General features: G+C 38.5%; 1 protein-coding gene across 1 annotated transcript; it reads right to left on the bottom strand.

Annotated features, from left to right (window-relative positions):
• Positions 1-339: 339 nt before the first annotated feature.
• Positions 340-16852, bottom strand: LOC126779984 (serine/threonine-protein kinase ULK3-like). The gene is made up of 13 exons (XM_050504218.1): positions 16677-16852; positions 15613-15770; positions 11526-11610; positions 10701-10755; positions 10354-10441; positions 9300-9415; positions 8501-8598; positions 6075-6227; positions 5694-5851; positions 4939-5078; positions 4478-4596; positions 3900-3995; positions 340-1707 (listed from the first exon to the last, which is right to left on the bottom strand). Exons 1-13 carry the CDS (start codon positions 16761-16763, stop codon positions 1648-1650), a joined length of 1413 nt encoding a protein of 470 aa, XP_050360175.1. The 5' UTR covers positions 16764-16852; the 3' UTR covers positions 340-1647.
• Between the last annotated feature and the right edge of the window lie 2276 nt (positions 16853-19128).

The following is a 19128-nucleotide window of genomic DNA, read 5'->3' as shown; positions in this document are numbered from 1 at the left end:
AAAATACAAAAAAAAAATATCATAATATTGAACTTGGCTCTCATTTCAAATTTATGTTCTTGATGAGATAATGACCTTACAGCGTGACTTAAAGGGTGAACCTTACAAGTATAACAAACAAACATACTCCACTTTCGCATTTATAACATTAGCACAGATTAAAAATAACTCAATGGTATCACAACGTATCTTTTACAGATTAAATATGTAAAATATTATTATATGCAATTAATATAAAAATTAAAATATATCTAAACATGAACACATAAATGCTTAAATTATATTTAAAAAAAAAAAAATCAACAAAATAAAACATTTTCCTAGAAAATACTCTAAAACTGGAAACGTTGTCTTTTTAAACTTAAATAGATAAAATTAATTAATCAACATTAAAACAACAAAGTAGAAAATTTAAGTTTAGTTCACACCTGTTAAGTGCAAACAAAGTAAAGTTGAAACAAGTGTGAACGCAGCATTATACATGTTTAGTAAAAGATCATAACGAAATTACAGCTGTGTAACTTTGAAGCTTGCGAAATTGTACACACGTAATGCTACTGCCATATCTGTGCTCATTATTTTGAAACATCTGGCAGAAGCTTTACATTTACAACTTGAACGTGAGATCCTTTGAACTATATAATAAAATGTCCAAATATCAGGCAAGATAGAAAAATGATCACAGTTACTTCCATACATACATTCTCTGTGCCTTATAACTCGAGTCTTGAGTCTGCTGGACACATTATAGTGCACAAGTGTGTGAGAATGAAACGGATGCACTTTCTATTCTCTCACTCTCATAATCCAATTGGAAAGAGTTCAGGCTCAAGACAGCTTTAAGTTCTATCCAACTCAATTTATATCGACCAGAATTGGAGTTTGAACCCATGACCTCTGGCCATACCAACGCGTATAATATAAAGTCTAATAAAGGCACTTTGGATATTATAATTGGTACATATATGGACTAGTGACTTATATATCTACAATAACTCCATTGTGACTAAAGCCCATTCTTATAAGAGGAATAAAGATAAGCAAACCTTATATTTACAAATGCCATGCGATTCGCCACCAGCTGCGCTGTATCGTACACCACAAAAAGTTCTCGATCAATATATCTCTATATACAACACGACACTGTTACACTCGACTTTTTATATACACTTTAGTTTTACTTACAAAGTTCCGATAACAACTTCGCCGACAAATCGAATGCCACAGATTATTAAGATGTCGACAAATGACGTCATCACAGTTCAAGGTCAGTAACAGCCAGTTAATGTTCCACTGCTGGGCTAAGGCCTCTTCTCCCTTTCGAGGGCAAGGTTTGGTGCTTATTCCACCTCGCTGCTCCAATGCGGGTTGGTAGAATACACATGTGGCATAATTTCAATGAAATAAGACACATGCATGAATTATAAACACAAATTAAGCACATGAAAATTCAGTGGTGCTTGCCCGGGTTTGAACCCACGATCAACGGTTAAGACTCTTCAAGCTTCAAGGTCTGTTGTTTATTTATCATTACTCCTGCCATTAGTACAGATACACATATCAAAATAAATTAAAACATTTAATCGTTGATAGTATTTTTGTCGAGGAGACCCCGCTGCTGGGTCCGAGTCCATATGTATTTATAATTCACGTTATCCTGCAGAGTTCGTTCGTTTCATCGGCCTTCTGTGTTTTATCTTCATCAGCCTGTAAACAAAAAAATATATAAAACAAAATCATTTGAAGTTAATCTTTTTATTTTCGGACGAGCATATCGGCCACCTGATGGTAAGTGGTCACCGACGCCCATAGACATTGGTGTTATAAGAAATGTTAACCATCGCTTAGATCGCTAATGCACCATCAATCTTGGGAACTAAGATGTTTTTTTTTTTTTTTTTTTTATATTCGCCGGGAGGGCAAATGACTCTACTCCACCTGTTGGTAAGTGGTAGTAGAGTCCAAACGCGACGACGGCCAGTACAGACGGGAAAAACGTTCTGCACTAGCCGCCTTCGCCTTGCCGGCCCGCAAGATGCCTCTTCACGCCTCGTTTGAAGGAACCCGGGTTGTAAGAGGCGGGGAACACGTGAGCTGGTAAGGAATTCCATTTTTTGGAAGTGCGACAAAGAAAGGAGTTGCCAAATTTCTTTGTTCGCGATGGAATTGATGTCACAGTTAGGCGGTGACATCGAGAACCAGCTCGCGTGGACTTAAGAAGGAAGGGGGAAGCAGGAATTAGAGAGAATAATTCCTCAGAGCACTCGCCGTGATACAGTCGATAGAAAGCGCTCAGTGCTGCTATCTCACGACGCAATTGTAAAGGTTTAAGGGTGTTTGTGACCTTTACGTCGCCAATAATGCGTACGGCACGTCGCTGCAACCGGTCCAAGGCCTCAAGTAGGTACTTAGCGGAGCCATCCCAAAGGTGCGAGCAATATTCCACGCAAGACCGTACCTGTGTTTTGTACAGCAGGCACAGTTGTTGTGACGTGAAAAAGCGCCGCACCTTGTTCAGAACTCCGAGTTTCCGTGAAGCTGTTTTTATAACAGCCTCGATGTAATCCCTTGGACTAAGGTCGCAGCGAACGTCAATCCCCAGCATGGCGATTTTGTTATGTCCCTTGTGCGTAAACCGAAACACAACGATATGAAGTACTTTTTTTTAACGATGGTAAAACGCTTTATGTGTTTCCCCCACGGGAACAGGGGGGTGGTATGTGTGGCTCGCCGGTGTCCAAGGCGCCGAGTGCGCCCTGAGCTTCGGAATACCCACTAAAAAACCACCGGTACCCTTTCCGTCATATTGAGGAGCGATACGGGATCGCTTGCGCATGCTACCACGACGCTCTTACGGGCGGCGTGCCTATGCAGGCCTCCATTCTCTAGGGGGATTAGCAGGGTACTGAGACCCCCCTAGTCCCGGCGAAACAATATAAAGTACTGCTGTTTTGCGGTAGAATATCTGATGAGTGGGTGGTACCCAGACGAGCTCGCACATAGCCCTACCACCAGTTAACTAAGCTAGTAATACAAAATACTGGATCCTTATTGGTCAATTATTACGTCATCGGTTGTCTGACCAATGAAATTATAGATAAGTCTAATTTGTTTATATTGCGTAATCGATTTTTCATTTTAAAGGACATTGTCCGCCATTTTTAATGCGAACAATAATTGAAATCGTTTAACAGACTATAACATCTCGAAAACTATTAAAGTACAGAGAAAAATATCTGTATAACATTTAAGGATTTTAAAATGTCAAATTCAGAGAAACGAAAAATATCATTTTCATTTAATACCGTCAGGTGACGTCAGCGTAAGTTTCGTTAATGCGTGTGCGTTTGTGTGCGTGAGATCGCACACGAGCGCACGTGTTTACACGTCAATACTCATGCACATTTCGACACTTACATATATATAGGCCTCTGCTTTGACAGATGATTTAAGCAGCATTTTTTTTTGCAATTAATAGGCCAGCGTTTGACCGTTGACTTGCCTGATGTTAAGCATCGACACGGTCTAAGATGTAGCACGCTTGCCTATAAGAAACCTGTTTACTCTGGATTTGAAGATTACCTATCAGGAAATACGGACTCAGGCAAAGCATTCCAGTTTCGCAGTGCGAATAATAAATGTAAACGGGGAATTTCCACTATGTACCTATGGCGCTTTGGTCGCGTTTGCCTGGCCGTTCGATATTAAATAGCATCTCGAAGACACTTGCGTTCATGATTTAAGAGACCGAGACGAAAGAGGATCCTTCGGCCGCACTCCCGAAGAGTGTCTGCGCCCCCAGATGGGCTGATGGGTTTGGAGCCCGTTCATAACGCCTCGTGGGTTTTTCTTTTAATAATTCGGCACTCAAAATGTGTTGTACTTCTATAAACACTTACGATGGACGAGTCCTTATCGCTGAGGTAAGGGACCGGCCGGCGGAGGAACCTCGACAGCGCCCCGCGGGGTTTCTCTTTCTTACTAGATTCTTCTATCTGGAAACATATTAAAAAAAAGCGCTCATAAAGTCTATTGTCTAGATGTAAGGTCGTTGATTCAAATGTGTGTAGAAGTTGGAGGACCTGAATGAGGTCCAAGCCAAGCCTTCTCAAGAGAGGGGATGTTAGTCCAGCAGTGGGACGATTATAGACATTTGTTAGTCTGTGTATCATTTGTGTTTTGTCACATCAATCCTAAGGAAAGCCGAGATGGCCCAGTGGTTAGAACGCGTGAATCTTAACCGACGATCGTGGGTTCGAACCCGGGCAGGCGACACTCAAATTGCATGTGCTTAATTCGTTATTTTAGAGGAATTTAGAGGAAACCTGCATTTGTATAATTTCACTGAAATTCTGCCACATGTGTATTCCACCGACCCGCATTGGAGCAGCGTGGTGGAACGAGCTCCAAACCTTCTCCTCAAAAGGGGGGGGGGGCCTTAGCCCAGCAGTGGGACATCCACAGGCTGTTACTGTACCGTAGGGCCCAACGCGTCTCCTAGCTGTATACACCCAAGCGCGCGCGCCCCCTCGTGCCCGCGCGCCGCGCCGGCCGCCCGCGCGCGCGCCGCCGGCTCGGCGGCCGAGTCGTCTGGAACTATTGATACGTTCAATTAGATTGATGATGGTGGCGGTGATGATGGTGGTGATGATGATGGGAGTGGCGATAGTGATGGTGGTGGCGGTGGTTGTGACGGTGGTGGTGAAGGTAGTGGTGATAATTATGATGATGGTGATCATGGTTTGAGTTGAAATCTTATTGCAATTTTCGTAGGGATTAGGATAGTTTTTTAATATGTATTTTGAAATATAACTTATTTTACTCGTTGTTATCCGAGTTGTTTAGTTTATGTTACAAACAAACAAACAAAAAAACTAATTCTTTTCTCTTTATAATATAAGTATGGATATGCAATGCTGGTATAAAAAGTCGACTCACCGTATTCGTAGCTCCAGCCCCGCGTCTGTGCCCCGGCGGGGGCTGTTGCTGGCTGTGCCGCTCGGTGTGATTGCGAGTCGGCGCACGACCCGGTCTGGCCCCTGATCAGCCGTTTGATTTCTTCAGCCCTCTCCATGTATCTGATGCAACAAGATATTTAAGCAAAGCCTTTCTTCAAAAATTAAAGATTTTCATACCCTTTGTAACCAAGATTATCAGTTTCCGGAGTCTAGAAGTTGGAAGTGTGTACACTTCCGTGCCTCGGAAAGCACGTAAAGCCGTTGGTCCTGCACCTGAACTCGTTCCGGTCGTGTCGGATTGCCGTCCCATCGGATTATGAGAGTTAGGGAATAGAGAGTGCACCTGTGTTTGCGCACACACTCGTGCACTAATCTCTCTTGAAGTCATCATCACACAAGGATTCAGTTGGGATCCAGTTGAAGCTGTTCAGTTACAGGTTAGTAGAATTGTCCCCCGTGTCTGAAAACCCTTATCATTATTTATTTATTTTTAGGGAAACACAGACTTTTCCGACGATAATAAGACAAGGGAGGGGGGGTATTAACTGAGAGTTCGAGCGTGATGACGTCAGCGTGAGATTAGTTACTGCGAATTAGTGTACGTGAGATCGGCACACGTTCACACACGTTCACTCATCAACTCCCGTGAGTGACCTTGGAACTCACACAATATTTTCAACCTGCTGGCACGCTTAAGGCGAGCAGGATGTGTCCAGTGTGAGTGTGTCTGCGCACCTCGTCAGCTTGGCGGCGAGGGCGCTCCGGCGGTCGGCGTCCGTCTCTGCGCCGACGGCCGGCACGAGGTACCGCAGGCCCTCCCCGTAGGCCTCCAGGGCTTCCGGCAGGCGCCCCGAGCAGTCCAGCTCGATCGCGTGCTTGATCAGCAGGACTGCCTACCGATTGAAAACAAACTATGTTTACATCTATGCGTGACAAAAAACTCATATTTGTACGGTCAGCAAAAACATTTCAAATTACAAGAATGACGTAATAGCTCATAAAAAAAATGTAATGCATATTAATATTATATATTGATATCTCCGTAACTCGTCGCGTCTTATATAAATATTATATATATTGCTTTAATATTTTTGATGACGCAGTAAGTATTCTTACCTTATTGTAGTTCTCCTTGGACGGCATGTGGTTCAGGTCGAGGTAGTCATGCGCGAAGAACTCCTCGTACGATATCCGCTTGTCGGGGTCGTGTTGCAGCAGACGCGTCAGGAGATCCCGGCAGCCGGCCGAGATCGAGGAATTGGGGGGAATCTGATGATGAAAACACATTGAGAATAGTTTATTTGACTTCGTGGTGGGGCTTTTGAGTCAAGGGTGAAAAGTTTCTATTGGTGGTAGAGCTTTGTGTAAGTTCGTCTGGGTAGGTACCACCCACTCATCAGATATTCTATCGCAAAACATCAGTAGTTGGTATTGTTGTGTTCCAATTTGAAGGGTGAGTGAGCCAGTGTAATTACAGGCACAAGGGACATAACATCTTACTTCCCAAGGTTGGTGGCGCATTGGTGATGTAAGCGATGGTTAACATTTCTTACAATTCCAATGTTTAAGGGCGTTGATGACCATTTACCATCAGGTGGCCCATATGCTCGTCCGCCTTCCTATTCTATAAAAAAAAAACTACGACTACAGACTTAACAAGGCGCATTTGCGATGTAAGGGATGGTTAGTATTTCTTACACCAATATATATGGGCGGTGGTGACCACTTACCATTGGTGGCTCATTTATCTATATATATATATATGATACCAGAAAAAGACGATGACGACAGATTTAGGTCACGGCGGACATACTTGCGAGAGACTAGGCAACTGGCGTGTGTGCGAAGGTGCACACACGCATAATCTGATACGACCGGAGATAATTCAAGTCTAACGGCGGTACGTGTTGTCCGAGGTACATAATTGCAACCACCAATCATCAGCCAGGGCGAGCACCATAAAATATTCCTCTGCTTAATTTATAATTCATCTCATACTTGAAGGAAAGCATCATGATCATTGTTATTAATTATCTGTGGACAATAGCACTAGCAGCATACACGTTAGCTGACACGGGCTCCTTTTGTTTATTATTACTCTTTTAGGCGGGTATTTGTTATATGTTGTAATCTTGATATAGATATTTAATGACTTCTGCCCTAAATAAATATAATTTGACAAACAGTAACAGCCTGTGAATGTCCCACTGCTGGGATAAGGCCTCCTCTCCCTTTTTGAGGATAAGGTTTTGGATCTGGATTTGGATGGATTCCAACACGCTGCTCCAATGCGGGTTGGTGGAATACACATGTGGCAGAATTTCAGTGAAATCAGACACATGCAGGTTTCCTTACGATGTTTTCCTTCACCGTCAAATACGAGACGAATTATAATCACAAATTAAGCACATGACAATTCAGTGGTGCTTGCCCGGGTTTGAACCCACGATCATCGGTTAAGATTCACGCGTTCATATCGTGACAGGCTTAAACATTTTGAGAGAATAAGTCTTGAATCCCGAAGAACACTTTTATCTCTAACTTTCTTGTACAATATTTTTAATAATAATATTGATAGACCCGAGATTTTGGCCTCGATGACATTTAATTTACCTCGTAGCAATTCCAGACGAATAGGTAATCTTTTGCATACAGGACAAATTTAGGGAAAAAATCACTTATACCCCGCTTATCTGATTCATACAACAGCATTTCAAAACTAGTAGCTGATTTGGTTTTCCATAATAGCCTGTCTCAGTTCAAACGCAACATTTTAAATTATCTAAACACCTACCCTCGTTGAACTATCTCGCTAAGGTCCAATTTGATTATTTACCGCTTATATAAGGATATTCTTCTCTAAAATTATATTTAAGTCAATATTCGTAGATTTAATAATCATTTCACAATCTTTTTAATAATTTTAATAATGTAATTTTAATTTTAATAATGTATTTGTATTTTATGGACTTGTTTTACTTAATTTAATTTAATGACTATTTATAATTTACAATTTATAATGTAATATTTAATTTAAATTTTTCAATTATTGACCCTATTTAATAACTATCTATAATGTGATGCTTTTATGAAAGATGTGATAACCTATAATTAGTGGAACATTTGTCAAAAAACTTTGAAATTTCTATTGTTACTACTTTGTAAATCTGTAATGTATCTACTGTTGGTTGTCCAAAATAAATAAATAAATAAATTTCTTACCACTGAGCCATCACAGCTTTTTTTTTTAAAAACGTCGTCACCCAATGACGGGCCGGTTGGCGTGGTTAGTAGATAACTTGCCTTTCACGCCGAAGGTTGTGGGTTCGATTCCCACCCAGGACAGACAGACAGACAGTCTCTTTGTCCCGAGTCTGGGTGTAATTATCTATATAAGTATGTATTAACACAAGAAAAGTAGTACAAGAAAACCAGTTGTCTGGTTTCCATAGTACGAGCTCTGCTTAGTTTGGGATCAGATGGCCGTGTGTGAATAATGTCCCAAGATATTATTATTATTATTATTAATGATATCCACTCACTTCGATCGGCGCTCGCCTTTGTATTTTGTCGAGCAGTTCTTTGAAGGTCGCCGACGAGTACGGAGCTTTGCCGAACAGACATTCGTACATGATAACGCCTGTAATTATTACACGTTTCGTTAATATATCAATACAATATCCATTTTTGGTACAAACGTGAAAATGCCAGGCAATATAAAAAAATGCCAGGTTTTTGAATTTGTCGGTTATGCAAAACCGACCCCTTATTGGTAAGTGCCGATATATATAATTATATATTTTATGAAATAGTTAGGCCAACTGGCAATTGGGAAACCTAATGGTAAATGGTCACCACCGCCCGTAGACATTGGCGCTGTAAGAAATGACCTTGAACATGGAACTAAGATATCTTTTTATTTTATAGAATAGGAAGGCGGACGAGCATATGGGCCACCTGATGGTAAGTGGTCACCAACGCCCAAAGACATTGTCATTGTAAGATATGTTAACTATCGCTTGCATCGCCAATGCTCCACCAACCTTGTGAACTAAGATGTTATGTCCCTTGTGCCTGTAATTACGCTGGCTCACTCACCCTACAAAACGAAACACAACAATACCAAGCACTACTGTTTTGCGGTAGAATATTTGATGAGTGAGTGGTACCTACCCAGACGAGCTTGCACAAAGCTCTACCACCAGTAAAAGTTATATTGGCTCGGTCACCCTTTCGGCTGGAATAAACAATACCAAATACTGCTGTTTGGCGGTAGAATATCTGACGAGTGGGTGGTATCCACAGACGGAGCACAGAGAGCCCCACGCGTGGGCAACTCACCAACGCTCCAGAGGTCGACGCGCGCGTCGTAGTCTCCAAGCAACATCTCGGGCGCCATGTACAGCGGCGAGCCGCGGACGCTCTTCGTGCTGTCCTCCGACAGGTGCTGGGCGAAACTTTAAGCCCAAAAAAAACATTCTAAAACACGTGAGTCTCAATCGAAGATCGTGGGTTCGATCCCGGATGAGCACCACTGCATTATCTCGCATCGCATCATTTGGGTTTATAATATGTGGACACTCGAAGACTTTATTGATTTTAGTGTATTTAAAATGTGATGCAGATTGGCTTGCTCATATCGCCACCACCTAAATCAAAACTCACACACACACACACACAAGCATACACCCAGACATTTACTAACTGCATCCGTACGTAATTGACGCACTTAGACACGTACGAAACGATTTGCTTCCTCGTTTCTGAAATAAACCGCTAAGGTCTGATCCATTTTCCCCACCACCTACAATATAGTAACAGCCTGTAAATGTCCCAGTGCTGGGCTAAGGCCTCCTCTCCATTTTTAAGAAGAAGGTTTGGAGCTTATTTCACCCCGCTGCTCCAATGCGGGTTGTTGGAATACACATGTGGCAGAATTTCGATGAAAAAACACATGCATGTTTCCTCACGATGTTTTCCTTCACCGAAAAGCAAAAGATGAATTATAAACAGAAATTAAGCACCTGAAAATTCAGAGGTGCTTGAAGCCACGCTCATTGGTTAAGATTCACGCTTTCTTACCACTGGGCCATCTCGACTTTATGGACTTTTATCTACAATATGGGTACCTTCAAGTCAAGAGTGAATAGGCATCTTCTACACATTATTTGGCATTTATGAAGTTTTAAGGTCCATATGTTAATTGTGTAGTTACACTGGCTCACTCACCATTGAAATCGGAACGCAACAATGCTAGATATTGCTGTTTGGTGGTAGATTATCTGATGAGTGGGTGGTATCTACCAAGCACCAGCTGTTCAAGCATGGAATCAACATATAAAGATCCCTTCGACATGCCTTCGTCCCTGTATATATGTATGTATATATGTCTCACCCAAAATCGGCGACCTTGAGCACGTACTTTCCCTCGGATCCCTTGTGCAGCAGCATGTTGTGTGGCTTCAGGTCCATATGGACGACGCCTGCGAACGAACACATATGTTAGTGACATATATATATAAACCGGACCGTATTACGTTTCCATAGAGTGACTTTCCAAGGTTAAGCCACTGAACCGATTTTGATGAAATTTGGTTTGAAGAAGGAGCAGTGAAGCTGTAACAGATATACAGAGTACTTTTACATTTTTAATATTAGGTTAGAATAAAATAGATAGTACATATGTATTGGACAAGTAAGAGATAAAGACGATAGCAGTAGAAATACATAAATAAATAGTACCTTTCTCTCGTAGAAATTTTAACGCAGACGCAAGTTGCTGTAGGAAATATAAAACCTGAAATAAATATGTTTATATATAATTTTTTTTTTCGAATTGACATGTTGCTGCTGGCCCAAGTGGCCTCGACACCATCACCGGGCGAGTCTTTAAGAAACTCAGCCGGATGTTGCCCTCTGAAGGGCTAAGAATACGCGTGTCTTATGGACGCCTCCTGTGAGCCTCGGTTTAGGATACCGTCGACCCCTGAGGAGAGCTCTGCCGAGCCATGAGCGGAGCAAAGCACGGGAGAGGCCGCGGATGCGTTATATCAACACGATCCCGCAGCCTCTCCGATCCGTGCCGAGGACGGCCATCGCAGTGATTTTAGTGGGTGAGAAACCCACATAACGCAGTTTCCCCCCTATAGGAGCTGGGTACCTTTCTGAAGGTTTGGAGCTTATTCCACCACGCTGCTCCAATGCGGGTTGGTAGAATACACATGTGGCATAATTTTAATGAAATTAGACACATGCAGGCTTCCTCACGATGTTTTCTTTCACAGGTTTGAAGGGTGAGTGAGGTGATAGTGTAATTACAGGCACAAGGGACATAACATCTTAGTTCCCAAGGTTGGTAGCGCATTAGCAATGTAAGCGATGGTTAAAATTTCTTACAATGCCAATGTCTATGGTCGGTCGGTGACCACTTACCATCAGGTGGCCCATATGCTCGTCCGCCTACCTACACTATTTAAAAAAAATCACCTTATTCTAACAATCATTAACATCAGTATGCTGTTACTGTTCAAAGGGCGTGCAAAGCATTTGTATGTATGTTTCACTCACCCGTTTCTCAGGAACTCTTCCATATTTGTGGATGTATTTAGACAGGTCACCTCCACAGCAATATTCCGTTATGATGTATATATTTCTGAAATATTATACAGTATATAGTATTGACAGCCTGCTAATGTTCTACAGTTGGGCTAAGGCCTCCTCCTCCTTGAAGAGGAGATTCGGATTTAATCCACCGTGCTACTCCTGTGTAAGTTGGTACACATGTTGCGAAATTCCACAAAACTCAGCAGGTTTCCTGACAATGCTTTCCGTCATTGTGTATAAGATGAATGATAAAGACAAATGAAAATTCCCTTGTGTTTGTATTCCATTCTATTATTCTTAGACCAAACCAATACAACTATGCCGTGACATTTCAACAGAAAAAATATTTGAATGCTGTGGTGTAGATATACCTCTCCTGAAATATCAAATTATTTGCTTAGACAGAACACCTAACTCGAAATATATTCTTTAATAAACTTAACTCATTTTTAAGTAGACTTACCAAACAAGATAAAAAATCTATAATTTTAGCAGCTGATTTTAACATTGATGTATTAAAAAGTAATAAAATCACAGGAGAATTTAAAAACATTCTATCAGAATATAATCTTAGGTAGGTACCACCCACTCATCAGATATTCTACCGCAAAACAGCAATACTTGATATTGTTGTGTTTCGGTTTGAAGGATGATCCAGTGTAATTACAGGCACAAGGGACATAAAATCTTAGTTCCCAAGGTTGGTGGCGCATTGGCTATGTAAGCGATGGTTGACATTTCTTACAATGCCAATGTCTAAGGGCGTTTGGTGACCACTTACCATCAGGTGGCCTATATGCTCGTCCGCCTTCCTATTCTATAAAATAAAATAAAAAATCTTAGATTAAGCATAAATGAGCCAACACGATAAAAATCGTTCATAGATAATATCGCGACGAATATTACCAAAGCTGGAACAATCTTGAAACAGTCTTATCTTTCAGATATTCTTTCAGATTTCATGATGCCAAATAATACAAATATCTTTAAGCAATCCAATTCAAAAAAAATAATTCGTGCTACATATTTAAACGCAATTATTGCAATGAAAATATTCTAAAATTTGAAAATTCATTACAAAATATGGCTTGGTCGGAGGTTTTTAAAGCAGATGATAAATTGAACTTCGCTTTTAACAATTTCTATGAGATATTTAGCATGTTTTAATTTCTGTGCTTTCCCTTACAAAAAATTTAAATTAATTCTAACGTTGCAAAATTAAAATGGATAACAAAGGGTATTAGGAATTCTTGTATATATAAACAAATAAACAAAAATCGGCAGATCTAAAAAAGACATATGATAGTCATTCTAAAATACTAAAATCATGCATCAATTGTTCAAAAACTAAAGTTAATAATAAATATATACAAACTGCAAATAACAAAAGTAAAGCGACGTGGGACATAATAAAAAATAAAAAAGATTGTAAAACTATTTGTAATGAATTTACCGACATTATCTTTAATAACAAGAAAATTGATGATGCATTGGAAATCGCAAAAATATTCAATGATCACTTTATAGGTATCACAAAAAAACATTTAGCAAATAATAAACCAAAGTATTCTTTTGCAATACACGACGTTAGTTCTAGCATATTCTTGTATCCAACATTAAATGTGGAAGTAGTGAATATAATAGGTAAACTAAAAAACTCTAAATCTGTACGCTATGACAATATATATATACTGGTGGTAGGGCTTTGTGCAAGCTCGTCTGGGTAGGTACCACCCACTCATCAGATATTCTACCGCAAAACAGCAATACTTGATATTGTTGTGTTCCGGTTTGAAGGGTGAGTGAGCCAGTGTAATTACAGGCACAAGGGACATAAAATCTTAGTTCCCAAGGTTGGTGGCGCATTGGCTATAAGCGATGGTTGACATTTCTTACAATGCCAATGTCTAAGGGCGTTTGGTGACCACTTACCATCAGGTGGCCCATATACTCGTCCACCTTCCTATTCTATAAAAAAAAAAAAATATATGTACGAGCGTCCTGACAAAATGCAAATATATTATAGCACCTATTCTATCGCATTTAATAAATCTCTCTTTTTCAAAAGGAATTTTTCCAGATAAATTAAAAATATCTATCATAAATCCAATATATAAAAAAGGTGATCGCAATAATATAAATAATTATAGGCCAATTACATTAATTCCAGTGTTGTCAAATTTTTTTGAAAAAGTCATGCACAATATATTAACGGATTTTTTAAATAGAAATAACACAATAAAAGAAGAACAAAATGGATTTCAAAAAAACAAATCATCTACTTTAGCAGCTTTTTCCCTTGTTAAAAAACTATAACAGAAAATATTAAAAAAAAAGTTTCAATAGTAGGTATTTTCTTTGACATGTCAAAGGCATTTGATTTCGTGAATCATAATATACTGCTCATGAAATGTGAAACGGCATTAGAGGACCAACTCTAAGTTGGATAAATAGCTATTTAAAAAACCGTACGCAACATTTAGAAATATCAAAAATAAACAACAAATCCGAATTAACTACTTTTAAATCTCCCAATCTACAAAACAACTCGGGCATCCCACAAGGTAGCCGTTTGGGTCCACTGTTATTTACATTGTACATTAATGATTTACCCAATGTTATAAAATATCATTGTGTTTTATTTGCCGATGACATAACGTTAGCTGTACCTCATACTAAAACTAACGTCGCCTTTGAGGATGATGTAAATAAAGCTGTAGAATCAGTGTTGTCTTGGCTAGAATCAAATGATTTATGTGCCAACATATCAAAAACGCGATTTGTCCAATTTTCAAATTCTAAAACTAAAAAAGAAAACTAAAAATTGGTTATCGTGGAATGGAACTTGAAGAAAACAATGATGTAAAATTCCTTGGTGTACAATTGGATCATCATTGTGATTGGAAACAGCATTTAAGTAATCTTACTTCTAGAATAAATAAGTTTGTTTAAATAAGTTAAGTCAAAGATGCTGCTCTCACTGCATATTATGGATATGTAGTTTCTTTATTAAATTATAGCTTAATTTTATGGGATAATTCTACTAATTTTAATAATGCTTTTATCTGTCAGAAAAAGTGTATACTGTTTATGCTATTTTTGCAATTCAACCTTTAGATTCATGTAGACCGATTTTTAAAGTTAACAAAATCTTGACACTAGCTGCATTGTATACAATGGATGTGGTCATGTTTGTAAAAAAAATATCTACATTTATTCGAAAAAGCAGGTGATGAAGTGAAGCGAAGCAGGCTTGGATAAAGAGATCCTGCTAGGTTATTGATACCACCACCACCACCACACCACCAAACATTGATATTTGCCCCTGTGTTCTCGTCGAATTTAATTAATTATTGTTAATTTTAAACCAATTTTTATTTTCATCCCTTTATACATATATTAATAAAATTATTTTAATGTACAATTGGTGTGATCTGTATTTTATATTAATTACTTGTTAACAAATATATTTGCGTGCCTATCGCGGGCGAAATGTATTAGAAACTTATAAAGAAATCATAACATCTGTAAAACTATGTTTCATGCAAATAAATGATTATTATTATTATAACCGCTGGGTCATTGAGCCATAAAAACTATTTAACTTTAGTAAAAGTAAGTACGTTTTAGAGCCATTTATGTATATTGCTTGACACTTAGCAAATGAAAAATGGCTATAGGCAGTGTTGACCTTTCATCAGGTGCTTCTCTCAGTGTGCCCACTTATATTTTTTAATAGAATAGGAAGGCGGACGAGCATATGGGCCGCCTAATGGTAAGTAGTCACCAACGTCCATAGACATTGGCATTGTAAAAAACGTTAACCATCGCTTACATCACCAATGCGCCACCAACCTTGGGAACTAAGATGTTATGTCTCTTGTGCCTGTAATTACACTGGCTCACTCAACTTTTAAGCTGGAACACAACAATACCGAGTACTGCGGTTTTGCGGTAGAATATCTGATGAGTGGGTGGTACCTACCCAGACGAGCTTGCACGAAGCTCTACTACCAGTAAAATAAAACATTAATATATAATTTGTTCGAACCTGTCGTCCCATGTGAAGTGTTTCATGTGTACTATGTGGGGATGTGTGAGTGTCTTCAGAAGTCTTATTTCTGTTATCAAATTATCTATTGCAGCCCCAGAGTGCTTCACTCGCGCCTTATCTACGCACTTTATAGCCACGATCGACCGAGCTCCCACCTGAAATATAATAAGCACACTTTACTTGGTGGAGTTACAGCATACCGTCGGAACGACATTTGTATTCGTGTGACATACATGCACCAACTATTGTTAATTTTTGATGTAACAATCAATAAATAGTTTTTTTTTTATAGAATAGGCAGGCGGACGAACATATCAGCCACCTGATGGTAAGTGGTCACCAACACTCGTAGACATTGGCATTGTAAGAAATGTTAACTATCACTTACATCACCAATGCGCTACCAACCATGGAAACTAAGATGTTATGTCCCTTGTGCCTGTAATTACACTGGCTCACTCATCCTTCAAACCGGAACACAACAATACCAAGTACTGCTGAATTGCAGTAAAATATCTGATGAGTGGGTGGTATCTACCCAGATGAGTGACTGAATCACTCATCAACTTTGTACATAACAAATTTTATTAATAATGATAATTAATTAAAAATCTTATGATATGAAATAGGGCATATTACACATTTTATATATGACAAATAAGTGTATTAGTAGTGTAGTATTCGTTGATTTTCAGGCAGAATTAAATCAATTATACAATATTCGAGCAGGCTATTGCAAGTACCTTAGAATCGTCAGACCTTCTCCTCAAAAAGAGGAGAGGAGGCCTTTAGCCCCAAAATGAATGCAAAATTAAAGCTTTTTAATTCTTAAAACCTTATTGTTAATAGAAATGATTTTTATTTTTATTTTTAGAAATTCCCAGCAGTGGGACCTTCACAGGCTGTTACGGTAGAATCATCATTTTAAAAGATAAATTAAATTCTGTTGGAAATGTAGATTCTACCACGACGAACCAGCAAGAAACTAAGTTGTTACATAAATAAATAAATACAATATTTAATAAGATAACAAAGCAAATATGTGTATCAAGTTTGTTCACCTTAGTATACGCTTTGTACACGGTTGAATAGCTCCCAGAACCTAATTTCTCCGTCACCACATACCCTTCGATCTTCGGGAAGGACATTTTATTCTATTTCATATTCCATTAATAATATTTCAAATTAATTAATCGCGATTTCCATCAATGACTTTCTGTCAAACAACAATTTTTGATGTATCTTTATGACTGCTGACAATTGACAGTTTATTCTATTTGTACATTATTGTATTGTAATGTTACTTAAGAAAAGGTTAAATGATAAGAATTTCTAATGCATAAATAATGTTTTTATTCAATTAATATTTAATGATTAAGTATTTTCTGTTAAAACACTATATAATAAATTTGCAATAAAACGACACTTCAAGTTTTAGTGACTTATGTAGTTGCATAGATGGCGCTATGCGCTCATTTTTTATTAACAATAAGGTTTTAGGAATTAAAAAGCTCTAATTTTGCATTCATTTTACGTGTTAACAAATATAGAAGTATGTTAACTATAAAACTTACTTTGTTTATGAGCTAAGGTGTCTATTTATTATTAAATTACTCAATTTTGATTATAGATACATCATTTACATAACTAGTGTCTCGATCACCTTTTCAACAGCAACACTTTACAAGTAGTACGTATTGCTGTTTTTCGGTAGAATATATTATAAGTCGGTGGAACCTACCCGGACTTGATAAAAGCCCTACCGCCTAGTCATTATATATATAGGTATGTTTATAAAATACAATTGAAATCATTTATCCTGCAAAAAAATCAACGATATGATGGACATCAAGGAGTACAAATAGCACAGTGGTAAGAACGTCTGAATCTTGACACGATTATTATGGACGCAAAAACTCAGGCATGGTACTGATTTTCATGTGGTTAGTTTGTTTATAATTCATCTCGAGCTCGGAAACATCGTGGGAAACCTGCATGTGTCTAATTTTATTGGTAATGTGCCGCATGTGTCGCATCTACTTGTATTAAAGTATTATTGTTGTTATAATATGTATATATTGTACTTTAGTCTTTGTATATACAGCTATATACTATTCACGTATTATTATCATTAGCGGCGGTAGACAATTTTTAGTACTTTTTATAGTTTTCGGTGGAATTATCTTCAAACCTCAAAAGGAGAGGCTTTACCCCAGCAGTGGGACATTTAGAGAGTGTTTCCTAACTTTTATTTTTTGAACATCAACGAATTTTCCCAAGGTTTATTATCGTCTGTAATCTATGATCGAGTAATAAGTCTCATTTATCAAGATCTCGTTAACATGCCATTTCAATTTTATAATAGGCAAAGTTGAAAGTAGCTCATAACTTCAATTTATTAGTGCCGTACGTTAGACACGCCTCAAGCTTAATGTTACTTATGACTTTCAATGGTATAAACTAGCTTCAATTATTATTTAAGAAAAAAAATTGTTATTCGATTGTGGTGTTTCGAAAGAAAGAATTTAATTGTTTAAGGGATTGGAGGGCTTTTGGCTCGAAAGACAACGGATGGCTGGTTCAGAAACATTTTTTTTTATTTGAAATAATTTGATGTTGTTTTGAAAGATTATTCTGTTTTATGTTCAATAGGTATGCAGATGGCCACGTAATGGTTAGTGGTCATCACCGCCTATAGACATTGGCTATGTAAGGAATGTTAATATAATGATTCTGAAGAACTGCGGATTAGCAAAGAACGAGTTTGCATAAAATTTGCGTGAAAAACACCAGCTGAGTACCTGAGCATGCTCATACCGCACGATAAGCAACTACTTGTGAGCTGCAAGGACTTTTTGGAGATAATGGATATTATTGCATTCAAGTGTATTTATCTCGGGGTACAGTATATTGAAAAAGAAAAAGTGCAAATCTCATTTTATTCACACGAACCGTGGAAATATTTTTGTGTTAAAAATAATACATTTTTTAAATTTTTTTTTATAGAATAGGAAGGCGGACGAGCATATGGGCCACCTGATGGTAAGTGGTCACCAACGCCCATAGACATTGACTTTGTAAGAAATGTTAACCATCGCTTACATCACCAATGCGCTACCAACCTTGGGAACTAAGATTTTATGTCCCTTGTGCCTGTAATTACACTGGATCATCCTTCAAACCGGAACACAACAATATCAAGTATTGCAGTTTTGCGGTAGAATATCTGATGAGTGGGTGGTACCTACCCAGACGAGCTTGCGCAAAGCTTTACCAATTTCGGCCTTTGTGTTGATTATCTACCGACACAATTCAGTCGAATTATTATATGTATTATGTAAACAAAACGTTAATAACGACTTTTGTCTCATAAATTATACGTATTGCTTTGTGAGTTCAACGTGCATGCGAAAATGCTCATTACACAAAACCAGTGCATTTGCGTTTATTTCGCTATAAACGAGTCGTATCCCTTTGAAATACACATCATTTCGGCAACAATAGTTGCTGCTT

This window comes from Nymphalis io, chromosome 30, assembly GCF_905147045.1.
Source record: "Nymphalis io chromosome 30, ilAglIoxx1.1, whole genome shotgun sequence".
Taxonomy (NCBI): domain Eukaryota; kingdom Metazoa; phylum Arthropoda; class Insecta; order Lepidoptera; family Nymphalidae; genus Nymphalis; species Nymphalis io.
This window is presented reverse-complemented; position numbering and strand designations above follow the sequence as displayed.